At 46.5% G+C, this 27830-nt stretch overlaps 1 protein-coding gene across 2 annotated transcripts; it reads right to left on the bottom strand.

Annotated features, from left to right (window-relative positions):
- On the bottom strand, positions 1 to 27731 carry fgf10a (fibroblast growth factor 10a). Of its 2 annotated transcripts, XR_010325430.1 has the most exons (4): positions 26401 to 27731; positions 3234 to 3337; positions 1248 to 2057; positions 1 to 136 (listed from the first exon to the last, which is right to left on the bottom strand). XR_010325430.1 is itself a non-coding variant. In XM_064308457.1 (3 exons), the coding sequence occupies exons 1-3, from the start codon at positions 26909 to 26911 to the stop codon at positions 1866 to 1868; spliced, it is 807 nt and encodes a 268-aa protein (XP_064164527.1). In that variant the 5' UTR covers positions 26912 to 27731; the 3' UTR covers positions 7 to 1865. The 2 variants fall into 2 exon arrangements, 1 of the variants encoding a protein (XP_064164527.1); XM_064308457.1 differs by having other exon boundaries at positions 7 to 2057.
- Positions 27732 to 27830: the final 99 nt, after the last annotated feature.

The following is a 27830-nucleotide window of genomic DNA, read 5'->3' as shown; positions in this document are numbered from 1 at the left end:
ACACGTGCGCAGGACACCAGAGAACCGTTAGAGAAGGCCGTCCGGAGATGAACGCGCTACCGTCTCATCCCAGGGGCACAATACCGCGCAGATCCGACACAGTCTGAGTAGCTTTGGTTAACAGTAGAGGGATGTGCTGGCGGAGACATACATATATAACAATAACTTAGACAGGATCCATTTAACACCAGCAATCCAAAAAGTTAATATTTATATATATATATATATATATGTTCACTCTATGATAAAATATCTTATCTGTACCATAAAAATATGGGAAACCAGTCTCCAAATAATTAAAATTAGACAGATACATAAAAACATTATAATAGATGGCAGCATCCATATTTTAATATAGCCTTTGAAATCATGGTTGTATGCCAGGTCTGTCCTGAAGTCTTTTATTAAGTGTCTCGCAGTGTCATTGTCATTTCAAACACCTGCAATGCACAGTAAGCTAGTGTCTTTGAGTTTGCATGAAGAGTCATCTTCTCTATCTTTATTTTCCTGTTTCAATACTTATACTCGCTGGTCGAAATTTAGAAAAGAAACGTGCTTAACATAAAATCAGCTAGGTACTCATTGATCCATCGTGTATTTAGTTGCTGAACCTCCCATAAGGGACATTATCAAACAACTGCGACTTTCACCTGCTTAAGCAAACTGTGAGCTTTACAGTATGTTACTGTAATATCCCAAGCACATCACAATTTACAGTAACCTGTATAACTTTCAGAAGCATTGTGTTATGAGTTTTATGAAAAACAGTTTCATCGAGTTAGCATATTTCAAGATACTTTATTCAAGAGCCAAGTGTTTCGGAAGTATTTGTAAAAAGGTGCAAATCTTACCTATTCTGAATGGAAGTGAGATGCATTTATTTGTCTGTTATTAATGTTAAAAGATTGTATTTGGGGAAGATGAATAGCGGCATAAATGAAATAGATTTGTCCACATTTTTCTTTCTTTTCTCATTTCATTAAATATTACATACAATAAATAATTTATTCAAAAGCAGTCAGAAAGAGAAATTGACAAATCCCATACAGTGGCTTTGCTTATTAATGTTGTTAGTTGTTATGTTGGCGCTAACTAACCACTGGTGCTAATGTGACTATAAACTCTTAAATTCGGCTAATTCCTTTCCCCAGCGCCACATCCCTGCTCCTCATCCAAGTGCTTCTGGTGACTGGTTTACTAAGCTTGAATGCGACTAAAAAGTCTTCATGTGAGTATAGCATAAATACCTGCTTTCAAGGATGACCCTCAAATATGCACACAAACAGTTCCCTTTGTCAGTCTGAGCAGTAACGCTGGAATCATGTCAGAATCACCCTCTTTATCCATTCCCCGTTTAGTCCAACGTTGGATTACTTCTGAGCGATTTGGCACAGGAAGAGTTCTTATATTTTCTTCTGTGCCTGGTCATAACTTAATAACGACAGAATGACTTCAATCAGCCTCAATCGGCGTCAGTTCAAACTGTTCCTTTAAATAGTGCCTCTTTGCAATAAAATAAAAATGTCTGGAGAAAATATTTGCATTTCTTTACGGTTCCGAGACTTTCTTTCAGTGCAGTAAAAGGTAAGGAGCTTCCGTGGGTCGCCTTGGTGACGCCGCATTCCGTGGGTCGCCTTGGTGACGCCGCGGTCCATGGGTCGCCTTGGTGACGTCGCGGTCCGTGGGTCGCCTTGGTAACGCCGCATTCCGTGGGTTGCCTTGGTGACACCGCGGTCCGTGGGTTGCCTTGGTGACGCCGCTGTCCGTGGGTTGCCTTGGTGACGCTGCGGTGGGAGTTATGGCTCCCTCGCGACTCCCCGGCTACACCCTGGCTACACCCAGGCTACACCGCGGCTACACCCCGGCTACACCACGATGGGCAGGAAGTGTGTGGCGGTGTTTTTCCGCCGGGTCTTCTTGCCCCTCATGGGTTTCCCGTTGGCGCTCAGGCCCACGAACATCGGCCTCTTCCTGTTCCGCCACTCGGCCGAAGCGTAGGTGTTGTACCCGTTCTCCTCGATGCGCTCCTTCAGGTTGCAGTCCGTCACGTAGTCCTTCTGGAAGACAGCACACACAGCAAATAAGCTCTGCTCCGTGTTTGTTTCAGCTCTATACTTGTCATTGAGAAGTTACTGGTTCAGATGAGGGCGTGGCTGTGCTCTGCCAGTGAACGCGTTTCTCTGGTTAAATGTGGAGTCTAATTGGGCTTAATGGCCTGCTCTCCTCATTGTGTAAAAAATGTCATGTTTTACTTTTTTTCCCAGAGAGATAATGAAATGTACCAGTCAGGAATTAAATGTACCAGTAATTTACTCAGCCAGACAGACCCACAAAAAGCTCCTTGGGAGAAATACAGCTTAGAGACAGTGTAGGGATAGAGGAGAAGGTGAGAGGAGAGGAGAGGAGAGGAGAGGAGGGCTGTTTGTGTGAGATTGGGGGTGTCAGTACCAGTGGGAGGGGGGTTTGGGTTTGGTTTAGAAGGCTCAGGTGGGTTAGGGATGTGGTTTAGGCTCAGGTGGGTTTGGGTGTGGTTTAGAAGGCCCAGGTGGGTTTGGGGTGTGGTTTAGAAGGCTCAGGTGTGTTTGGGGTGTGGTTTAGAAGGCTCAGGTGTGTTTGGGTGTGGTTTAAGCTCAGGTGGGTTTGGGGTGTGGTTTAGAAGGCCCAGGTGTGTTTGGGTGTGGTTTAGAAGGCTCAGGTGGGTTTGAGTGTGGTTTAGAAGGCCCAGGTGGGTTTGGGTTGTGGTTTAGACAGCTCAGGTGGGTTTGGAGTGTGGTTTAGAAGGCCCATGTGTGTTTGGGTGTGGTTTTAGAAGGCTCAGGTGGGTTTGGGGTGTGGTTTAGCAGGCTCAGGTGTGTTTGGGTGTGGTTTAGAAAGCTCAGGTGGGTTTGGGGTGTGGTTTAGCAGGCTCAGGTGTGTTTGGGTGTGGTTTAGAAGGCTGAGGTGGGTTTGGTTGTGGTTTAGCAGGCTCAGGTGTGTTTGGGTGTGGTTTTAGAAGGCTCAGGTGGGTTTGGGTGTGGTTTTAGAAGGCTCAGGTGGGTTTGGGTGTGGTTTAGCAGGCTCAGGTGTGTTTGGGTGTGGTTTTAGAAGGCTCAGGTGTGTTTGGGTGTGGTTTTAGAAGGCTCAGGTGGGTTTGGGTGTGGTTTAGCAGGCTCAGGTGGGTTTGGGTGTGGTTTAGCAGGCCCAGGTGGGTTTGGGTGTGGTTTAGACTCAGGTAGGTTAGCTTTAGTACTCACCGCTCCATACAGGTCCCCCTTCTTGTTGATGGCCAGGTAATAGTTGCTGCTGAGCCCTTTAATGACCACGACCCCCACCTCCACGGACTTAATCTCCAGTATACCTGCAATGGGAAGTACATATTGAGATATAAAGTAAACTTGCAATATAAAGTATATACTATTTACATACAATATGAAGTACTTTATACTTAATGCAAAATACAATGCATTTTATCCCTGCAATATAAGTATATATTATACATGCAATATAAAGTCATGTACACTCAATTTGTTAGTTACGAAAGCAATTGGTTATGTACATATAAATATTTTAAAGTTGATGAAAAGAAATGTGTTTTCAATAGAACGCCTTTATATGGACACTTTTATTATGGGAATAATAATGTTACTAATACATCACTACGATGTGGCAGTACAGTAAGTGCTGTATTGTAAATATTGGGTGAGGGTACATACGTTTGAAAATGAACAGTTAGCCAAACAGTTAGCTTCTGCGAGCGCAGAGTGACTCAGATGTGTCTGCTTAAGTGCAGATCACACAGGAGCATTGAGAGAAGCTGTAAACCTGAGACCTACCCCGCCCCCCCATCCACACCCGCCCCCCCGCAGCCCTCATACCCCAACCCTTACACACAGCACACAGCTGACCTCTTTTTGTTTTTTAGTTCACAGATCTACTTCATGCCTAAAACAGGGTTCCCCTGCGTACTCCATATTTAAAAAAAAATACAATTTCTTTTCTTATATGACCTAAATGTTGCAAGCTCACATTCAGAGAACGGGACATCAGAGAATCAGATAAAACAATGGTCACACGTGCAATCAAGCTCTCTCATGAACACAGGAGTCAAAGCAGAGTTTAAAAAAACAGTCATTTGAAATGGCCAGTGGTCAGGAAATTATTGAAAATTTCTTTCTGGCTTTTTATGGTTGTGTTACGCACCGTGAACATTGAATTTACGCAATGCGTTTTTCTGGCTGAGTTTTTGGTCAGAAAAATAAACTCTCTGATTGTATTTTCGTTTTACTTGGACAGCAGTATCTTGCTGCTGGCGATAGTTGAATAAACTCCATTTCCGGTTTGTGGCCTGAATGTTTTTGCCAAACAAATTTCAGATCTGCGTGGTGTTTTTTTTAACGTTGAAGGCAGTGTCTGTGACCCTATAAAGCCACTGGGTCTGTGGCCCAACGTGAGCCTTGTGTGTAGTCCGTATCAGAGGTCAAGGGTCAGCGCAGATATTGCCTTACACAGTGGCCTCTGACCGGCTCCCCCCGCCATTTTATTGGATGGTGCTCTTGTAGTTCATCCCACTTCCCACCCCCCCTCCACTGGACTCCTGGGGGGGGTTTTGCAACATCCTGTCAACCTCGTGGGATTTTACAAGCCCTTTGGTGTGTGTGTTTTGGGGGGGGTAGGAGGGGTTAAGGGGAAGGGGGGGTTGGACGGGGGAGGGGGGCGTTGGGAGGGGGAGGGGTCGGCAGGCTTAGCCAGACCATGTAGCTAGATTCTTTGATCAGGCGTTAATTGCGGGGGCATCTAGATTTAACAGCCTTCCTGAGCAAGTCTCTTTGGTCTCTGGGTCTGCAGTTTATGTCCTCTGACTGGAAGGTGTTTTACTGGGTGTGTGTACAGGTGAACACACACATGCACACACACACACACACACACACTCACACTCACACGCACACACCCACACATGCACACGCACACACACACGCACACCCACACATGCACACGCACACACACACGCACACCCACACCACACACTCACACTCACACACACACACCCACACACACACACACTCACACACACACACACACACACAGGGTCTGCAGTGTGTGTCCTCTGACAGGAAGGTGTTTCACTGTGGGCGTACATGCAGCCAGGGCCAGGGTGTGTGTGGATGAGCAGAAAGGTGGGGTGAGTTTAGGCTTCCTACACCCCCATGTGGGACCCATTACTCCCCCTCTCTGCAGGACGGGGCCTGGCAACGGGCCCTGGGGGGGCTCATAATCCGTTTGGGAAATCCACTTCCTGTGGGTCAGGAGTGTCTGCCCCTCTCTCACCTCCAGGAGAGGCTCCAGCCCGCTCAGTGTGCTGCTGAGGTCTCTGAGACAGAGCGGGAGTCTGAACACGCACAGCGTCTACAGCGTCTACAGCATCTACAGCATTTACAGCATCTACAGCGTCTACAGCGTCTACAGCGTCTACAGCATCTACAGCATCTACAGCGTCTACAGCATCTGCAGCGTCTACAGCGTCTACAGCGTCTACAGCGTCTACAGCGTCTACAGCATCTACAGCATCTACAGCGTCTACAGCGTCTACAGCATCTATTATGGTGATAGCAAGACGTCTGCAAGACAAAAGCAATCACACTACGATCCCAGCGCGATCCTCCAGCGTGATTCGCCAGCCTGGAGCACGCCACCGTGAGGCTGTGAGGTTTACTGCACACCTGTGGGACAGGTAGGCCAGCGCTGCGGCCATCACACAACAGGGCGTTTCATTCAGGAGCTGAGACCGCTCCTTCCCTGCTCAAGATCAGGTTCCCTTATCCACAGGGGGAGTAAGGAGATCCGGCCTGCTCCTGGACTCCGCCCCCTCTCAGGTGCAGGAGCAGACTCCGCCCCCGCCTCAGGTGTGTGCACCGTGGCCAGCGAATGAAAGGTGGGGGGGGGGGGGGGTTAGAAGGGCCTGAATGATCCCTGATCAAAGGGAGGAACCCTACCTGCTCACCCTGCTGTACCAAAGGGCTCACATGAAATCTACCTGCACACTGAGTACAGGTGAACACACACACACACACACACACACACAAATGTCCACACTCACACATATGCACACACACACAAACACAAATATCCACGCACGGACACACACACACATACTTGTCTGACACAGAAACAGGGGGATATGTGTGCATTCAGAATGTAGCTTGTCATATGCAGCACACAGATTCACGGATAGAGACCACCACCCCAGCACTGCAGCCTTGGCTCGAATGAGAACTGTTCAATAGTGAAGGAAAGTAAATCTTCTGCCTCTTCAGAACTCTGCGAATCATCTGTCTGGAAAGGCCGATGTGGGAAGTAAAGAGTTTATGAGCTTCTGCCCAGTCAACAGAACATTCTGTACGTCTGCACCCAGGAAGAACAGAAGCGCTGTTAACTGCAACAGAAACCTGTGTAACTGTGCAGAACAAACACAGGACTAACACTGCAGCAGAACTCTGCGTAACTGTGCAGAACAAACACAGGACTAACACTGCAGCAGAACCCTGCGTAACTGCAGAACAAACACAGGACTAACACAGCAGCAGAACTCTGCGTAACTGTTCAGAACAAACACAGGACTAACACTGCAGCAGAACTCTGCGTAACTGTACAGAACAAACACAGGACTAACACTGCAGCAGAACCCTGTGCAAACAGTGCAGAACAAACACAGGACTAACACTGCAGCAGAACCCTGTGTAAACTGTGCAGAACTAACACTGCAGCAGAACTCTGCGTAACTGTGCAGAACAAACACAGGACTAACACTGCAGCAGAACTCTGCGCATAAACTGTGTAGAACAAACACAGGACTAACACTGCAGTAGAACCCTGTGCAAACTGTGTAGAACAAACGCAGGACTAACACTGCAGCAGAACCCTGCGTAACTGTGCAGAACAAACACAGGACTAACACTGCCGCAGAACTCTGCGTAACTGTGCAGAACAAACACAGGACTAACACTGCAGTAGAACCCTGTGCAAACTGTATAAAACAAACACAGGACTAACACTGCAGCAGAACTCTGCGTAACTGTGCAGAACAAACACAGGACTAACACTGCAGCAGAACTCTGCGTAACTGTGCAGAACAAACACAGGACTAACACTGCAGCAGAACTCTGTGTAAACTGTGTAGAACAAACGCAGGACTAACACTGCAGCAGAACTCTGCGTAACTGTGCAAAACAAACACAGGACTAACACTGCAGCAGAACTCTGCGTAACTGTGCAGAACAAACGCAGGACTAACACTGCAGCAGAACTCTGCGTAACTGTGCAGAACAAACACAGGACTAACACTGCAGCAGAACCCTGCGTAACTGTGCAGAACAAACACAGGACTAACACTGCAGCAGAACTCTGTGCATTAACTGTGTAGAACAAACACAGGACTAACACTGCAGCAGAACTCTGTGTAAACTGTGCAGAACAAACGCAGGGCTGACACTGCAGCAGAACTCTGTGCATTAACTGTGCAGAACAAACGCAGGACTAACTGTGCACCCTGGTGGCTCAGTTCAGTGATGAGGCTCACATGAGTTGTATCTCTCTCTCTCCTGCTCTCTCTCTTCCTCACTCTCCCTTTCTCTCCCTCTCTATCTCTCTCTCCCTCTCTTTCTCCCTGGCATTCCATTTTTGACATGATGCCAAATGCTTTGATTTTTTTTTTTTTGTCAGAGTGCTGACTTTTAACTGCGCCGAAACATTTTTATGGGCAATATCTGAAGTGCTACACCACCAGTGTTTCTTTAACAACAAGGCCGAAAGGTGCCTGCGCTCCCCAATCAACATTTTTCAGACATTACTAAGCGCACCTGTGCATGTAGCTGGGCTCTGAGCTGCTTTTATGAGGCAGATATATAAAAACATGCCCCACAGTCTTAATGGTCAATTCTGCAGTCCCAGCCATATGCACAGCATCAGTGCAGCCTGCGTGTGCTGTCTCATGCTCTACTTTGGTCTGGTCTAGTCTAGTCTGGTCTGGTCTGGTCTGGATTTGTCTAGTCTGGTCTTATTCTGCAGTGAAACAGAGCAGCAGTCCTTCCACTGTCATTTCCCAGTTCTTTTACCTGAACTCATATTTCTACTATAAGCATCCACGTTGAAGAAACGAGGCTTTCACAGTGATGAGTGCTCATGTTTCCATGTTCAGATTTCTTTCAGAATGCCTCAGTTTTATCACAGTCAAACCCTTATGGGATACGAGATGTTGACTTTCTTCCAGTACCCAGACTGAGTACTGCCACCTTGGCCAAACGGAGGTCTGTGAGGTCAGTCGCCTCCTGGTGACTGTTACTCAGGTCAGTCCTCACCTTGTGACTTCAGAGTGACTGTTACTCAGGTCAGTCCTCACCTTGTGGCTTCAGAGTGACTGTTACTCACGTCAGTCTGCACCTTGTGACTTCATAGTGACTGTTACTCAGGTCAGTCTGCACCTTGTGACTTCATAGTGACTGTTACTCAGGTCAGTCCTCCCCTTGTGACTTCAGAGTGACTGTTACTCAGGTCAGTCCTCACCTTGTGGCTTCAGAGTGACTGTTACTCAGGTCAGTCTGCACCTTGTGGCTTCAGAGTGACTGTTACTCAGGTCAGTCTGCACCTTGTGACTTCAGAGTGACTGTTACTCAGGTCAGTCCTCACCTTGTGACTTCAGAGTGACTGTTACTCAGGTCAGTCTGCACCTTGTGACTTCAGAGTGACTGTTACTCAGGTCAGTCTGCACCTTGTGACTTCAGAGTGACTGTTACTCAGGTCAGTCCTCACCTTGTGACTTCAGAGTGACTGTTACTCAGGTCAGTCTGCACCTTGTGATGTCACGGTAGTGCTTACTTAGGAAGCACACGCAGTTGAACAAATCCCTTTGTTTATAACTTCATGGTATATGATTACTATAAATGTCTTCCACAACATTCAAATAAAATCTTAACAGATTCATTCTGACTTATAAAGATACTAATTCTTCTGTGAGATCTTTGTCATAAATCATCCAACTAAATTGTTAACAACAATTTATCCATTGTATAAAATTACTTCAAGCTTTGATTAAACAAGTGACTGAAATATGCTTTAGCTCACACGCAATGTAATCACTCAGATTCTTTTGGAAGATGTGCATAATCTCCAGTATGAAAAGAGCCAAGGCTGCTTGGCTGCATTCACGTGAATAATGGAATTACAAAGTGTGGGAACCTCCGGGAATGACTTGGCTGCATCTGTTCTCTTTGGTCAGGGTGGTAGGACTGGTCTATTGGTGATCACTCACTATGTGTTCAGTGTGCACTTGTGCTATTCACTGTGCACTCCAGCTGTTCTCTGCACACTTGTGCTGTTCAGTGTGCACTTGTGCTGTTCCCTGCACACTTGTGCTGTTCAGTGTGCACTCCAGCTGTTCAGTGTACAGTCCAGCTGTTCCCTGCAGGCTCAGCTGTTGGCTGAGTGACAGAGCTCACATTATCACATCTTGCCATAATTAGAAAACTCTGCTTGGCTCGTTCACAACATGAGCATCTCTGCCAAGTCTATGAAAGAAAAACCACTTCCCTGTTCCCTCCAAACCACTTCCCTGTTCCCTCCAAACCACTTCCCTGTCCCCTCAAAACCACTTCCCTTCCCTGCGTGCATGTGTGTGTGTGCATGCGTGTGTGTGTGTGTATGTGTGTGAGTGTGTGTGTGTGTGTGTGTGTATGCGTGTGTGTGTGTGTGTGTGTGTGTGTGTATGTGTGTGTGTGTGTGTGTGTGTGTGAGGTGTGTGTGTGTGTATGAGTGTGGTGTGTTGTGTGTGTGTGTGATGTGTGTGAGTGTGTGTGTGTGTGTGTGTGTGTGAGTGTGTGTGTGTGTGTGTGCATGGTGTGTGTGTGTGTGTGTGTGTGTGTGTGTGTGTGTATGTGTGTGAGTGTGTGTGTGTGTGTGTGACCGTTGCGGATCTGCAGAGTGTCCGGAGAGCGTAACCCTAGCCCTAATCACCATGGGAACGGGCCTGTCTTCCTGGGCCATAAACTGGGGCTCTGTCCCCCATTAAAGCTCCTCTGCAGGCCTGACCCTGCGCTGCCTCCCGGTCATCCACTTTGATGTGGGGGTGCTGGGGGGGGTGGGGGGGGCGGCTCCACCGGCTCCACCGGCCCGGCCCGTCCCGTCCGTACCCCCGTACCCCAGCGCAGGCGTCTGATGAACCCGGGTCAGGACGGCCGTTAAAGTTCTTCCGCCCCCCCCCCCGTCCTCCTGAGGGGGTTTATGACGCCCTGTGTGAAAGCTCACGAGGAGCAGACAATCAAAGCGTGAGTTCACAGGAAGCCATGAAAAGGGGGGGGTTTTTAAGCGCTACTGGAAGCGGATTTTGCACGGGAAGCAACCGTGTCCCGTTACTCACTAGCATTTTATGTTTCGCAAAAGCGCCAAACTAAGGAAACGGTGTGTTATGGTCCTGTTTGGGCAGCTCCCAAAATCACATTTTCCCCCTCATGCTTCCATACAGACTTCAGATGCCCAGTGAAGACCTGACTGTTAATTCTGAGCTACATGGGCCCCCAACAAGCCGTCCCTCTGCAGGTTTACAGTAAACAGCACTTAGACCTGAGAAATTTCACTGGTCCAGCTGTCCATCGGGTGAGTGTATGATCTCTTAATCATTATGACCATGCAATCCAGCCAAAAACAGAAGGGCCGCTCTTATTTCAACGTTTGACATTATTTAGGACTCTAATATGAGCCAGGTTTGCAGGCCAGAATGCCACAGTGCAGCACATGTGTGTTTTATGAGCAAATCTGAAGACTGTAAATTATTTTAAATGTTGTCATTTGAGTTAACACTTTCCATTACTGAGAGGAGCCTTCTGCATTGGCTCCTCTTAGTAAGGCAAGCCACAGGAACGTTCTCTGAGCCAATCACAACGGAGATGCTTGCATTTAATAGGTGAGCTGCAGGGTGATAGCAGTGGTAATTAAACAGTTATTGCTCTCACTTACAGCAATAAAATACCTGCCTCACTCGCTGTGACATCTGATCAGTCATCGAATGAAGGCATGTCTCCTGCCCTTGGTGCAGCTCAACCAGGACTGGACGTTTTATTCTACAAACCTCTCAGTGAGCAGCTAATTTCATGCATACCCACCTGAAAGCCTCCCTCTCAAGCTAATATCAGGCATTACAAATCCCATGGGCCTCTTCCTAAAGTTAGCTAATACCAGGCACTACAAATCCCATGAGCCTCTACCTAAAGTCCACTAATACCAGACACTACATGTCCCATGGTCTGCTTTCTAAAGTAAATTAATACCAGGCACTACAATTCCCTTGGATTTATTTAATCTTTTACCAAGCACTACAAATCCCATGGTCCTCTTCCTGAAATCCTTCTGAAGATTTTTCTTCTCACCCACACACACCTTGTAGTCTTGATCATCTGTCTGTCAGGTCTGTCTCACCTGCTTGTTACCCTTTGAATGAGTAATATGGGTGACATTCTGCGTATCTAATCACGTCAGCCATGTTACGCTTAAGAGCTTAAGACTGAAACCTCCTTCGTCCTGGAAGCTAAAAATCCCCCATCGCTGAAGGGCAGGTCTTTGGTAGTAATCCAGTAGCGTGGGTTTTATAAGGGCCTGAGAGACCAGCATTGCAATTCCTGAATATTTCTGCAAGTTACAGTTATATTGCACTGAACTCCAAAGTCAGGTTATAATAATGTTTATTCACATTTCATTTTTATTCCTCTGGGTAAGAATGCGTTAGTAATTTCCCTTTTCTTTGGCAATGCACTTATTTTTTTCCAGTCCGCTCGTCTACTTCAGAGTGCTGTTCAGACTACATTTAGACTCCAGCTCAGGACCAGTCTGTTCAAACTGTCTTATACCTGCAAATCTTTTATAGATAACCTGTCTGTACATTTCGTACACTAGCCTGCCTTATATTTTTCTCTGATTAAACATGTCAGCTTTTTTTGGGGTGAAAGGTCAACATTGTATTTCTGCCATCAAAAAATAAAATGACACAACTCATCGGAAGTCAGCCGAAATATGTTGGAAATATTATCATACAATTTTAATATTTTTCAGTGTTTCAGCAGCAGTTTAGGTGCATACCTGAGAACTAAACTGTAATGAGCAAATGCACCAGTTTACTAAAGGAGCTCCTCCCAATATTTTGCTTTGTCTTTCATTTAGCTATTATTATTATTATTATTATTTACAATATATTTCATTTGTCTGTGGCTGCTGAACTTTTGTTATTTTAGCTATAAAGATGTTGAGTCTCCATGGTGGGGAGAACTGGAGAAACTTTATCTGAAAGGACATTAGCAGTAAATGCACACCATCGGGCAGTATATAGTTGCTGAAATCTAACTCTGGAAATTCAGCCAAAGGCAACAAAACCAGTAAATCTCCTTCACATATAAGTGATTTGTCATAGAGCAGAAGACTGCTCCTCTGCCAGAAGATAGCCTGGGTTCAATAAGCTGAATGTGCAGGAGCAGCGTGCGTCAGGCTTTTACTGAGATACACGCCCCGAGCGAGGATTCAGACCCTTCAGGATTCAGGACTTACTGAACTCTAAGGTGGAATCTGATTTTCAGGGATTTACGAGATTATCAGTTCCACATTGATCCAGATGTTATCAAATACTTTTTATCTTGGTTACTGCCAAGCAATTTCAGTAAAAATCAGTTGGATAACACTAAGGTCTTCACTACAACATTTGTCCAGTGTTCTATGCTGTAACGCTCCTCCAGTGTTCTATGCTGTAACACTCCTCCAGTGTTCTATGCTGTAACGCTCCTCCAGTGTTCTATGCTGTAACACTCCTCCAGTGTTCTATGCTGTAACACTCCTCCAGTGTTCTATGCTGTAACACTCCTCCAGTGTTCTAGCGCAACGCACCCCAGTGTTCTATGCTGTAACACTCCTCCATGTTCTATGCTGTAATGCTCCTCCAGTCTTCTATGCTGTAACATCCTCCAGTGTTCTATGCTGTAACACTTCTCCAGTTTCATGCTGTAACACCTCCAGTGTTCTATGCTGTAACGCTCCTCCAGTGTTCTATGCTGTAACGCTCCTCCAGTGTTCTATGCTTTAACGTTCCTCCAGTGTTCTATGCTCCTCCGCTCCACACACACACACACACACACACACACGCATGCATGCTCGCACACACACACACACCTACACGTACACATTCACATGCAAATGTGCCCTCAGTGTTCATAGGTTTAATACTGTACTACACATAAATCAGACAGAGAATACAACCTGCAACTGAATGGTTTATCTGCAGTGTTCAGAGCCAAATGCAGAGAAGGCTGCTTTAACTGCAGAGATGCTGTACTGGCCTCAGAACAGAGAGACTCCTCCTTTCCAAACAGACAGAAACGCTATGAAATCAATAACAAATGTGCCGGAGTAGACCACACTGGTGCAGTGCAGTGCAGACCTGAAGCCCAAATTAGATTACACAGGCCACATCAAACCCACAAGCGTTTCCATAGCAGCCAGTTATGTGTGGGTTGAGCCAACCTGTCTGGCCTTCTTGCTCTGAGCCCACAGCAGACTTTCTGAAACTCGCAGTTCACACAGAGCGCATGCTCCAAAGCCACCAGCCTGAGCCCGTCTCTGCCTGCCTCACCCCTGCAGCCGGCCCGGGACCCTGCGTGACCGGGACGGCTGCATTTACCCCTCAGAGTGTTTGAGAATGTTTTTTTTTTTTCTTCTTTAAAATTCAAAAGCCAGTGCTCTAGAACCCCACTGCTTTCAGTTACCAGCAGCGATTGTGACATCATCAGCATTAGAATGCTCATTTAAGAATGTTATATGGCAGTGTTACGGGAAACCTGTGGGTGGAGGGTAATAACAAAGCAACCTGCAAACTTCCCAGAATGACACTAAGGTAAACCTGCCAATGATGCTTCTCAGAATGACACTAAGGTAAACCTGCCAATGATGTTTCTCAGAATGACACGAAGGTAATTAGCCAATGATGCTTCCCAGAATGATGTTTAGAGCTGATTGATGGGAAGGTTCCCTCCCCCCCCCCACCCCCTCTCCTGAGCTGTTGTGACACACTGTCATGTTTGCTCTATTGATGAAAGCCAGATGAATCCAAAACTTTGATTTGACAACACACTCTGAAACTGGGAGCTTACTTTACTCTAATACTTTTAGACTCTGGGGACCGATGATTGGTTTGCTCATCATTTCAACAGCTGTGCTACCATAAAAATAAAAAAAACTAAGGCTCCATAAAAATCTGAAAATGTATTGCGTCATATGGTGGTCACAAGTACATAGTTTAAAAAAGTATTTGGTTAAATGTGAATGTATCATTAAATAGGTCTGGCAGTAAAGCCAGCTAATGTCTTATGTATTTTCCCTGAAATGAAATCTATAAAAATATACTGAAATCCTATAATTGGATAACTATATGTATCTGAGAGATGAATGCACCGCTATAAAAGTAACTCAATTAAATTAAAGCTAAAACGACCTAATTAGGATAAAAGACCAAGCACACAGCGAGCATCACGCAATCTGCAGTCTATATGTGTTTAGAATTTGTATTATGGTTCTTGGGCGGCTGTCTTGCACAACAGCATTAGTGATGTTGCATCTGAATGCACGGGTCTGGAGAATGACTCCAATTAATCAGGTAAATGCACTTGTGCTTCTTCTGCATTTAATCACTCTGGATAGCAACATTTGCTAAATGAATGTAATGTACTGTAATGGACCAGTTATTTAAGGAAAGAGAACTGGCTAATGTAGCTAATCACATTCATGTAATTAATGTTGTACTTCCTGTTAGTATTGTTGTTATCCCCAGTTATTGCACTAGAGATCTGTATATGTGAATCGTGTAGCTATAGCGTAGCATAGCTTCTGGATGCTGTGTGCATTTTGAGCCGAAGTAGAGGGCCTAAGACTTAGGCTGCATCACATAGTTACAGCCACTATAATCTAAAACCGATATAAAGGACAGCAGCAGTGAACTGTAGCATGAGCGACTCAGCATGAATTTAAATTTAACTGCCAGATTTTCACCCACCAACCACAAATTATCAATGTTAGCAATTCCCACTCATCGCAGCTTCTAGTGTGCACATAACCACATGCGTATGATAAACACAGCATCGCACGACATTTAAGCCTCTCATCTGTTGGTTCTGTCTTTGATGACCCAACTGATGACTCAGTAACACCTTCACCTTCAGAGCTGTAAAGCCCAAAATAATGCAAAACAAAGGAAAGCCATGAATTCAAAATTCTGATGAAACAAATGGAACCGGTTTGTTTCAAACTAAATATGGAGCGCTCCTGGAAACCAGCATGTGATTATTTGTGAATGAATGGTGTAGTTCACACACTTAAACTCCGGCTAACTGAAGAAGCTGAAAAAGCCCGGGCAGGGTGGCAGGGTTGGTTTAGAGGAATTATTGTGGTTAGCACAGTCCAGAGATGTGGTGAAGTCTGAAAATGTGGTAGAGTCTCTAAATCTGTATCTCATTCAGAGGCTGTAGAGACATCGTGATGATTGACACAGCAGTGAATTGACTGGTGAACATCAGAATTTGCTGAAAAGCTGTTGTCTTTACAAAGCTAACGGAAAGTGACTGGGGAGGCGGGGCGGGGGGGCGGATGGGCAGCAACCAAAAAAGAAAACCTTGTGCCATTCGGCATTTGAACTTGCCATTTGAAAAGAACAGTCATTGACTCATGTGAAAAAACAAATGACTGGATAGTTTTTTTTTTTTTTTTTTTAAATCTTAGTAGGGTCTTTTTCCAGTTATATAAATAAGGAGGTCATATCGGTCCATTTGGCAGCCCACGTATAATCCACCATCTGTATTCTGGGAAGCTGTCAAATCCTTTAAGTAAACCTTTCTGCTTATAAAATGAGTGCCGCACACTCCTCAGCTTTTAAGGAATCACACAGCTGCAGAACTGCAAGGGACGTCCCGCCGACGGCCCGGGCGCATTCCACGGCTCCCCGGCCCGGGCCGCAAATGGTATTCTCATTAAGGTAATAGGGGTCAAAGGTCAGCCATACATCTGGTCCCTCTACCTCCAGACTGAACCTTCCGAGCGTGATTAGGGGGACGAGAGGAGAGGAGAGCGTCGGGCCTCCAGGGCAGCTCCCAAACCGGCAGGTTTGTGGTGAAAATGAGCCCATAATTCAGCTGAACATCATGTGTGTTAAGTGCAGTGAAACTATTCATTTCATAGCCAAATCTTCTGATTCAAGCTCAAAATGAAGCCATGCTTTAAAATGGCTTCGCACTTCACCTCCCTTGAACAGATAAATTAAAGTGTCTCATGCTCTAAGCTCTCCCACTATATATATATATATATATATATATATATATATATATATATATATATATATATATATATATATATATATTCCATTAAATGGAATGTCATAGCACAGCATGTAGCAATATCTATTTAAGTTAGCGTTTATGTTTGTTTATGTGATGTTTTGGAAGGTGTGGTGTGTATGTGACTCCGATGTCCTGTAGAACTTAAAGTTTTCAATTGTATTTTTCTTTTATGACAAATATAATCATAAGATCTCGTCTTGGGTCTCAGGGAAAGCATGTTTATTGAGAGAAATTGGAGCCACGTGTTTCCTATAAATACTAAATTTCTACATGGCCAACTTTCATGTCAAGAATTTTTAGTGAAACGTTTAACTTTCCTGTTGAATGTTAATGCACGGATAATAGAAATGTGCTGAGAGAGTGCAGAAATGTGCAGAAATGCGCAGAAATGTGCAGAGATAATAAAAATGAGCAGGGAAAACAGAAATGTGTGGAGTGTCAGCACTCTCTCTCTCCCTCCCTCCCTCCCTCTCTCTCTCCCTCTCTCTCCCTCCCTCCCTCTCTGTCTCTCTCTCCCTCCCTCTCTCTCTCTCTCCCTCGCTCCATCTCTCCCTCCCTCCCTCTCTCTCCCTTCCCTCTCTCCATCTCTCTCCCTCCCTCCCTCTCTCCTCTCCTCTCTCCCTCCCTCTCTCTCCCTCCTCTCTCTCCTCTCTCCCTCCCTCCCTCTCTCTCCCCCTCTCTCTCTCCCTCTCTCCATCTCTCGCTCTCCGTCTCTCCCTCCTTCCCTCTCTCTATTTCCTTCTCTCTCTCTCCTTCCTCTCTCTCTCTCTCTCTGTCTCACCCTCTGTCTCTCTCTCCCTCTCTCTCTCCCAGGGAGGGCCGCGGGGTCCACTCATACGTCTGACTTTAATTACACTGGAACAGATTAGTCTGTTTCCTTGGCTGAGAGGGGTTGAGGGGACGTCTTCCTGAGGCTCTCCTGACAGTTATAGGGCCCAGTGACATACGAGCCAGAGGTGCCGAGTCTTCAAAAGGAAAGTGGGGAGTGGAGGGGGTGGGGAAGAGGATGGTGTCTCACAGAAAAGACGCCCCGTCTCAGATGTGTGTGTAAACTCTCTCTCCTAATCTCGCCCCATCTCTCTGGCATTCTCTCTCCCACTTTCTCTTCCCCTCTCTCCTCCTTTCCCTCCTTCTCTCTCTCCTCCCCTCTATCTCTCTCTCCCTCTTTTCCATCTTGCTTTCCCTCCCATCCTGCTCCTCTCTCAGAGACACACGTGCTGTGTTAATGAGGAGTGTCCTGACCCTTTGCGCGAGATGTCCGGTGTATTTACACGTGCGAGATGGCCGTTCACACGACGTGCCAGGACTTCGGTGCGGCTGCTCGTCCCGGCCGAGCCCAGGAACACAGACTAAAATAAACTCGGAGGAAACACGAGCTGGAAATCCCAAACATAACAGATTATGATAAACATGTCAGCTCTATTTACGCACAAATAAAAAGGCTGTGAATTGAAACCGAAGCCATTGCAACGCTGAGAACGCATCCCTAAGATGGCGATGGAAAACCTGCAGCAAAGAGGAGGAAACTGCAAAGAATTATGGGAATTCTAAAGCTATGAACTCTTTCAGTTTAAAAAATAAAATAAATAAGGCATCCAACATGGGGCTGAACATTTTCAATTCTCATTCCAATCTGGAATGGCCAACTGCAGCCACGCTCATGCTGTGAACCCCACTGCCAATTCTGGAAAGTGTAGACATCCAGGGTTCTCCTCTAAGTGCAGACATCCAAGGTTCTCCTCTAAGTGTAATCATCCAAGGTTCTCCTCTAAGTGTAATCATCCAAGGTTCTCCTCTAAGTGTAGACATCCAAGGTTCTCCTCTAACTGTAGACATCCAAGGTTCTCCTCTAAGTGTAGACATCCAGGGTTCTCCTCTAAGTGTAGACATCCAAGGTTCTCCTCTAACTGTAGACATCCAAGGTTCTCCTCTAAGTGTAGACATCCATGGTTCTCCCCTAAGTGTAGACATTCCGGGTTCTCCTCTAAGTGCAGACATCCAGGGTTCTCCTCTAAGTGTAGACATCCAGGGTTCTCCTCTAAGTGTAGACATCCTAAGTGCAGACATTCCGGGTTCTCCTCTTAAGTGTAGACATCCAGGGTTCTCCTCTAAGTGTAGACATCCAGGGTTCTCCTCTTAAGTGCAGACATCCATGGCTCCATAGACTACAGCCAAGCTCACACAGAGCAGAGTCAGAGGAAGACTTTCATGTGTGGCTTTCGCGTGCAGATCACAGGCACCCGATCGACCAGCGGGGGTCACTAAACTACTGAACCCTCCCATACCCTGGGCGATGCAATCGCCCCACATTGGGTACCCTGCCCTATGGAGCTAGCAGCCACAGCCAGCAATGCCAGGGTTTGGATTCGATCCCAGGCCGTGAAGCTAATCCACGCGGCACAGCATGGTGCCTTAACCGAATGAGCCGCACAGCAGCCCATGGCTCGTACACTTTAAATTTGGCACTAATTACTGCACTGATTAACCCAGCTTCTGCTGCTCTTGCCGTGGTCTGAAACATCACGAGTGGCTGTGTTGGCTGTCTCATCTCCTCATCTGATTGAGCGAACCGATCACCTCACATTTCTAGAGTAAGCTGGGAAACTGAGATTGCTGAAGATTCTTTTTTTTTTTTTTGTTTGGTCAGTGAAAGCTGTTCAGTGCATGTGTTTAAAGATGACCCCTGAGTGACGCGATGACACGTTTGGATCCAGTTTGATTGACAGCACCCACCTATCAGCTCACTTTCAGTGAGATCATGAGATTTGTTACAAAGAGGATTAGACTCTTATGCAAGGCTGGAGTCGACTAGCAGCGTTCGACCGCAGCTCGTCCATTCTTCTCTGGGGCAAACAGGTGGTTAAAGTCTCTCTCTCTTTCTCTCTTTCTGTCTCCCTTTCTCTTTCTCAGTGCTCATCTTTCAGATACACAAACACACACCTCTTTTGTAAAATTCTACCTCAGTGTTCCAGAGATCTGTGTCCAGAGCTGCACTTCATCACTGAGCACCACGTCCATAAGCACCGCGTCGAGCCACGTGTTTTGAAACGGAGCCCGTTTTAAGATGTCGAAATGTCGCTTGGAAACACGCTGTTGGAAATTCTGCATGTTTGCAATTAAAAATGAAACAAGGGAACTAATGAAGGGCTTTCAGTGCCAACTGATTTAGGACTCAAAACATATCATTTGCCACGAGCAGTGCTTTGTACGGCGCACACTAATACATGTTTAATTGCAGGCCTTTGCTTGTAATTTATAAAAACCGAAACGGCATTCAATTGTGAAACCGCTTTCAAATACAAATGACCGTAGGAGACGATCTGTTTTCATTTATCTGTCATGTCCATGTACAGAGAAAACATGCTCTCTAATCTTGGATAATAGTCATATTAAAATGGCTTGTGTGTCTTTTATTACTGGTTGGAGCTCAGAGGTAAATAAGGGTTGAAAGAGAGTAAATATGCCGGAGAGCTCGGCTTCCTCCCCAGGCCCGTCCGCCTCCAGCTCCCACCGAACGCTGCTTGTGTCTGGTCGTGTCATTACAGTCGAGCACCAAACAGAACACATCAGACCTGCCATCCGAGCCCAGCCGAGCCTCAGACCGGCCCATCATCACACCCACTCCCCAGTTACGCAACACACCGCTGTAATCTACAACACTTTAAAGGGTACCTTTGAGCGCTTCGGAAAACAAAAACATTTCCCTCACCGCAACCTTTTGAAAGTAATCTGCGTTGGGCGGACATGTTTGTGTTTATCCGTGATATTTTCGAGGGGGCCTTTGAAAATGATGTTTTTGATCAGTGCATTTCTTGTTCTCTGTTTTTAAGGAAACTCAATAAAATGGACTTGAGTGCCGTATTTACATAAGAATTTGATAAACGTGATTGCAGATGGCCACCAGAGGCATCGTTTCAAAGGGGGGGTCAGGATGTGCTCTGGTCTGGGGTTTCCCCCCCAAACATTAAGGCCATGCATGCACCGTTAGCATCTCCGTAAGTTTCAGAGGAATCAGGTGGAGGTTCCTTAGTGCACACCTGTAAAAAGCAGTAGTGTGGTAACCCAGGGAACAGGAAGCGTGCAGTTAGGCCTGTGTTAGTGTTAGGGTGCAGTTAGGGTGCAGTTAGGGCTGTGGCCATAAACTGTGACATATGTACTGTGAAACCCTGAATTCCTGGCAGTTCTGGCAGTGCCTGATTCCTCAGACACAGGCACTCAGTTCTGCAGCCTGGTCCTGACACCGGCTAACGGGCTGTGGCTTTGAAAGGGCGAGCTTTAGCGAGAGTCCTCTGCAATCCTAACGAAACAGCGGCAGATTGAACCGTTTCCAAATGGGGTGAGAGAGGAGAAGATGGCCGCTGGCCTGACCCCTGTCTGACAGACGGCCCCACAAACCTGACAGCCTGACCGAGGAACTCCTGTTCTGGAGCTGAGCCCTAATCCGTTAACCTCAATCAGGGTCATCAAGGTCACATGATGCTTATTAACAATTGCTGATGATTGTTGGTTAAAGGTTGAAGGAGGCTTCCAACAATCTGCATGTACGCTTTGTTCAGAATGTAGTGTTGCGACCACATGGCTGAGAAGACCCTTATAGGGGTGGTCCATGCCCACTTGACTGTGACTGTAGCATTATGAAGACGACACACTGGAATTTCTCAGAATTTCAGTTACAGATTGTTTTATGGTTATTTTTTGGTTTCGGATGAAACTAGGATTGAAAGCCTGTGTCGTGGGTCAGTAACCATTCAGCAAGTGGATCATGGCTTTTGGATGTCTCAAAAGTTAAAAACAAACAAATAAAAGTTTGACATGCACTATATACGAGTCTCAAATACTGCTAAATCTAGTTATGCTGAACTATTTGTAAATGTAGTTCACAGATTCTTTAATTCTGAAGAAAAATATGTTTTTTACTGTATCAAATATCAGAGTATTCCTGGCGTAGGTGCAGTTTTTAAATCTGTTTTTTTTTTTTGGTTTTAGTTGTGTTCCTGCATCGCAACGTCGGCCCAAACCCTGAGTGGTTTGTCTGTCGGTGTGGAGCTGAAGGCCGTGTGACAGGCTGACACTGAGCAGAGCCACTCTGAAAGGAAGACGGACAATGCCGGCGGGATTGGGTTTCACACGCAGTGAAGACAAGCCTGCTGGGAGAGGAAGGCAGGACACCGGGTCAGACCATCAAAGCACACAAAGGGGTCCACTTAAAAACACTCTTTACCTGGGAGGTATCTGGGTGCTGCATGATTTTAGACTTTCATTGCTCCACTGTAAACCTTTCCTGCACAGTAAGGAGCCGCCGGTGACTGTCTGTACGTATCAAGCGGTAACGTGATTTTACTGGTGACTTATTCTTTAAAGATACAAAATAAAATAAAATATAAAAATAAAAAAAATTTCCCCTGATGGATGGCAGAGCAGACTAGTATTGAGCGAGTTTTGTTTGAAACCATTTGAATGAAAACGGTGCTGGTCATTCAGAGGTTTCAACCCTGCAGTTGTCGTGGCAATTTGTCATTTCTGATGACATGTCATTTTGACATTATGAATGCTTCATTGAAATCACGTCCTATTTTAGTTAACTTTTTTTGGGGGGGGGGGGGGCAGCTTCTTAACTTCAGGGTGATCCAATCAGGGCTTTATACATTACTCGCTTGAAGTTTATCAGAAATTCATGGGATGTCCAAGATTTGCGGATGCATGTGTGAATGGGCGCGTGCACACTCACACACACACACACACTCTGCACAAGTACATTTGTGCAAGAGCAGAGCACACATAGCACACACACCATGCAGGCACATTACACACACACACAACCCCACACCATGCAGGCACATTACACACAGACGCACAGATGCACACACAGTGGCCTAATTTACTGTGATGAGAACAGTAGGACAGGCTGTATGCATTGTGGGGAAGCGCGTGTCCCCCCAGATCACCCCAGGATGGAGGGTTAGGTCTGAGTCCACTCTTAACGTCAGGGTCCTGAAAGCAGATCCGCGCTGACACATGACATGCTCAGCGGAGATGGCCTGCAGGACTCTGTCAGATCTCTGACAGGCATGGAGGCTTCAGCAGCTGCAGAGGAATCTCAGCCTCCTTCACTATTCATTCACACATGTGCAGAGAGAGCCAGCAGGACACCCGTGAGGTCACAAATGTCTGACTAGAATGTTCATAACTGAGCATTCTAGTGCTGATGTAACGATCACTGCTGGTAATTGAATACAATGGAGTTCTAGAACACTGACAACATTCCAATAAACAGACTCTTAAAAGGGTTAAGGCTATATAATATATATATATTATGTGTACCGTGCTGTATATTTAGCTATTTGGGACATAGGGGAGGGCATAGAGGGGTTTAACAATAATTCTAAAGTGTTTGATAAGTAATCTAGTAATAAGAATATGAGTCTAAACATCATTGGATACTACATGCATCGATAAATCATGGACTGAATTCTGACCAAAGTAAGCAAATGGATTTCCTCTTTTCTTCTTCCCCATCTGGAATATTGGCAATTCAAATTATTTTATCTAATTGGAAATTAGAACACAGTGCACACGGCAGTTTACTCTCTGTGGTAATCCCTTTTGGGTTTTGTGGTGCCCCTTAGAGCTCACATTTACCAAGCTGGTTTCTACGGAGCTGGTTTAAAGATGGCCGGAGCTAAAGGAAGTTATTTGGGAAGTGGGTGGCGGCTGGGACAGGGGTAGGGGTGACTTATTCACCCTGCTATCATTTGATTAGCCTGTCACGGGCCCCCGGATGTGGACTGTCCGATCTGACGGAGTACAGAGGCACACCGTCCCGGACGCTGGCGTGTTCGACACAAACGCATCAAACTGGCCTTTTAATTAGCCGTGCGGTTAGAGCCCGCCTCTGCAGTCTGAGCCGGCGCAGACTGGGCCCATGCACTGGTACATCAAAGGTCCAGAGGTTAAGGACCTTAATAGTCTACAATTTGGTGGGCGGGGCAACCTCTGGTCATGTGATCCCCTCGTTCCTGTGTAATTGCACAGGACAAGACCGCATCTTAATAGGACGAGACATGTTCCCGACTGGTTTCTGCATGTCTATCCACCATCTCACTGGTGCACAATAAAAGGTGACAGAAATCTCCAAATCAAATTCACGTTGGAAACAACAGCATTAAGTTATACTGCTGTATTATATACTGCACAGATGAATCCATGTTAGAAAAAGGGATTTTTTGAAAAGGATATATTTGTTAACCACTTGCTGATATTTCAAAAATTAACAGAATTGTTTTGAATTGGATATTTCAGATATTTGCCCCTCTGTCCGATTACTTAGAACACTGTCAGGATTCTTTACAATCCAAACACCGCCATCCTTTACCATCCAAACATTGCCATCCTTTACAATCTAACCATCGCCATCCTTTACAATCCAAACATCGCCATCCTTTATAATCCAAACACCACCATCCTTTACCATCCAAACATCGCCATCCTTTACAATCCAAACATCACCATCCTTTACAATCCAAACACCACTATCCTTTACCATCACACACCATCCATCACATCCTTACAATCCAAACACCACCATCCTTTACAATCCAAACACCCCATCTTCATCAACTCGCATCTACAATCCAAACACCACCATCCTTTACAATCCAACACCACCATCCTTTACAATCCAAACATCGCCATCCTTTAAATCCAAACACCACCATCCTTTATAATCCAAACACCACCATCCTTTACAATCCAAACACCACCATCCTTTACAATCCAAGCACCGCCATCCTTTACAATCCAAACATCACCATCCTTTACAATCCAAACACCGCCATCCTTTACAATCCAAACACCACCATCCTTTACAATCCAAACACCGCCATCCTTTACAATCCAAACACCGCCATCCTTTACAATCCAAACATCGCAGTGACATTTGTGTTGTTTATAAGCTCTCATGTCTGCCGAAACTAGTAAGAACAACTCCGATAGATCTATAAATCAAATACAAACACTGTATCCAAGCATTTTTTGTTGGAATAATTTAAGATTACAAGCAACAGTTAAAGGAGGAGAAGAGAGGTAGATTAGGGGGAAGGTGCAGGTGAAGCCACTGTAGCCTGCGATACGCACATAGAGCCCAGTCTGACAGGGTGAAGCAAAAGGGTTCTGCTCACAGCGAGCTGTCTCTATTTTACTTACGGGATGTCAACATAGCATAAAACTTTTATTCACACTATTCATCAGTTATTCAAGTTTTATGGAGCTGAGGTCACTGAATGTGCCGCTGGCCCCTGAGAGAGGAGTCTGTTTGAGTCAAATCTGCCATGATTAATGTTCAGGTTCTCTGACATGGTGTAGGAGGCAAATAATGTTCAGATACTCTGAAATACTGTAGGATACATATTCAGTATGAAGATTAATGTTCAGATAACCTAAAGAATGTACTAGGTCACACAGTACAGATGAAGTCTCTCTCCGTACAGTTTTAAACAGTGACATCACGTGTTGTAAAGAAAAGAAAAACACTTTTTGAGGCCAAAGTTTCAGGACTGAATTTTGAAATTTGTAATAATAATTTTAAAAAAAGCTTGAACGTGCACTGAAAGAGTCTCTGATATCAGAATTAATAAACTAATATGTTGCTTATTGTGAACTTCTGAGAGAGGAAGAGAACACTACTGCTACCTGGTGGGCAAACTTTTAAAATAATGTAATGACCTTTTGATCTAAATGGACATAGCAATATCAAGAATTCAAAGCTTTCTATAAAAAAAAATACGTAATTATCGCAAAGTAATTTCAGCCTTTCAGTAATTTCAGTGCACACTGAGGCTGATTCAGTACTGAATGGGACTTCTCTGAGATTCTCTGCGTAGCTGCCTGAAACACTGTACCTATTACAACCATTAGTCCACATGCTAAAGGTAATTGTTGGAACTAATAACAGCTACATTGCAATCGACAAAAATTTCTGACACACATTTTGTTGAATCTTTGCTCTGCCATAGAAGTGACAAGCAGTAAAAAAGTAAAATAAGAAAGGAGATATTTTAAATCAAAGTTTCTTGCACCAGACTAAGCACTGCACAAACAGCTCTTTTTTTGGGTTTGTTTGGAAGTTTGAATTAATTGTGTTCTGGTTGTTTGTCAGCGTTGGGGACGAAAGGATCTGCTCACAGACGTTCCTGCAGTCGTGTCTGCCCGCTCTCGCAGGGTGTGGAGTTCCTGCCGTCATGTCTGCTCACGCTCGCAGCATCTGGAGCACGCACATGGACTCCATGTGTTCTCTCGGGCAGCACTGCCTGCCCAACGCAACGCGCGTACGGAAAGGTGAGGCATGGGTGCCACGGTAACCAGGTGTGGAGCAGCGGGGGCGCTCTGTAAGGGGCACTGGTGTGAGGGTGGGGGGTCCCCAAACAGAATGAGCACTGAACCCCTGGAATTATGCTTCTAAACCTCATGACCACAAAAACCCTGAAGGTGAATAACTTGTGTGAATGCAAGCATCAGATTTGCCCTCGAGCCATAAGATAAGGGATCAAGTCAATGAATTATCATTATGACGCTGCTGTTGTTATTGTTATATACAAGACTGTTCAGCCCCAAGTTTCAGATGTTTGTGTATTTAAAGCCTGTTTTGGTCATTTTTAAAGTGATTTAAATCAGAGGAAAGCCTCTCAATGCCAGGATCAAATTGATTCCAGCATTATCCGTTATGAAAAACAGCTCAGAGGCTAAAGAAAAACATTCTGCTTCTCCCGAACTGGAGCCAGAGCTCACGCAAACGGGCAGAAACTCTGAGCACGCTCACTGCTGCGTACGTTCATACCGGCGAAGGTTCTGCTTCCCCCGGGAGGCTACAGACAGCGACGGGGTCTGACAAAAACCAGGAGCACCTCACCCCACACAAAAACACCCATATACAAGAGATAAATGCAGTGAAAACGTTTAGAGCGCTTTTTTGTTTTTAGTTATTTTCGGCGTAGCTAGCGTCAGCGCCTGCGGTACTCACTGAACGGGTCGTCCTTGCTCTTGGTGCCGTTGACCCTCCCGCTCCTGTCAATCCTGAGGAAGAACTTCTGGAAGGAGAAGAGCTTCCTGCGGCGCACGTCGCCCTGGAGATGGTTGTAGCTGCGCACGTGCCTCCCCACCACGGCGGAGGCGTTGCCGTTGGCGACGCGGGGCGAGCGCATGGCGGGGTGGCGGGGGTCCCGGGCGGCGGCAGCGGCAGCGGCGGCGGCGGCGGGGGGGGGCAGGGACCAGAGGAGCAGCGGCAGCAGGAGGCACAGGTAGGAGAGCCGGGTCCAGGAGCCCTGCCTCACTGTCCGAGCGCGCATGGTCCCGGCGCGGGGGGGGCGGGCGGGGCACCGGGGCTCAGGGGCATGCTGGACAGGGCGGCGGGCGCGGCCCTGGGGTTCCGTGGCGACCGTGGCGACCGTCGCTGTCGCCGCTGCTGCTGCTGCTGCTGCTCGCTCCCCAGCCGGTTCCGCTCCTGGCGTCCCAGACCAGGAATGCGTCAACATCCATAACTCAGCGAGCCTCCGCTGGGGTGGGCTGGTGCTCCACACGGCCCCCCTGCCCCGCGCCCGCTCCCCCGCTCCCCCGCTCCAGCACCTCCTCAAAAAAACACACACCCCGGGATGGGACCGGGGAAAGAAGCAGCGCAGAATCCTGGCCGAAGGGTGGAGAAAAAGTCTGGTAATCCTGGCTGTAGTCTGTCCTGCTGGAGTCTGCCCTGCTGGAGTCTGCCCTGCTGGAGTCTGTCCTGCTGAAGAGTCGCTGTGGGGTGCTGCTGGTGCTGTGCTGGTGCTGCGCTGGTCTGCGCTGGTCTGCGCTGGTCTGGACTGCGTTCTGTGTTAGAGCTTCCCTCCGCTCTGTGTTAGAGTTCCCCTGCGTTCTCTGCTCTTCTCTCCGAGCGAACGCGTGTGGTAGCGCTGGTCTGGTCTCCGCTCTGTGTTAGAGCTTCCCTGCGCTCTGTGTTAGAGTTCCCCTGCGTTCTCTGCTCTTCTCTCCGAGCGAGCGCGTGTGGTAGCGCTGGTCTGGTCTCCGCTCTGTGTTAGAGTTCCCCTGTGCTCTCTGCTCTTCTCTCCGAGCGAGCGCGTGTGGTAGCGCTGGTCTTTAAGCTGCTCTGTGCTCTAGAGCCACTGGAGCTGTGATACTCTTCTCACCTTATTTATCCTGCCTGGGGCCCCAGATGTGATCTCTTTAGCTAATTGCCAGTCTATGAAGACCAGTTGGCTTTGAAGATCTATGTGGGATTGTGTGCGTGTGTGTGTGTGTGCGCGTGTGTGTGCGAGAGTTTTTTTTTTGCTGCCCCTCCTGCCCTTTCTGTCTCCCTCCCTATCTCACACCCCAACCCCACCCTCCCACACCCCTCCCCCTCTACACCCCAAACCCCACCCTCCCCCTCTACATCCCAACCCCCACAAGTCATACACAACA

This window comes from Anguilla rostrata, chromosome 14 (genome assembly GCF_018555375.3).
Source record: "Anguilla rostrata isolate EN2019 chromosome 14, ASM1855537v3, whole genome shotgun sequence".
Classification (NCBI taxonomy): domain Eukaryota; kingdom Metazoa; phylum Chordata; class Actinopteri; order Anguilliformes; family Anguillidae; genus Anguilla; species Anguilla rostrata.
This window is presented reverse-complemented; position numbering and strand designations above follow the sequence as displayed.

Coding starts and splice junctions, on each gene's coding strand:
- fgf10a (XM_064308457.1), bottom strand. CDS start 26,911: ATGTTGACGCATTCCTGGTCTGGGACGCCAGGAGCGGAACCGGCTGGG. Junction 3,338..26,400: donor GAGCAAGGACGACCCGTTCA/GTGAGTACCGCA, acceptor TTCCCATTGCAG/GTATACTGGAGATTAAGTCC. Junction 2,058..3,233: donor AGGGGGACCTGTATGGAGCG/GTGAGTACTAAA, acceptor GCTGTCTTCCAG/AAGGACTACGTGACGGACTG.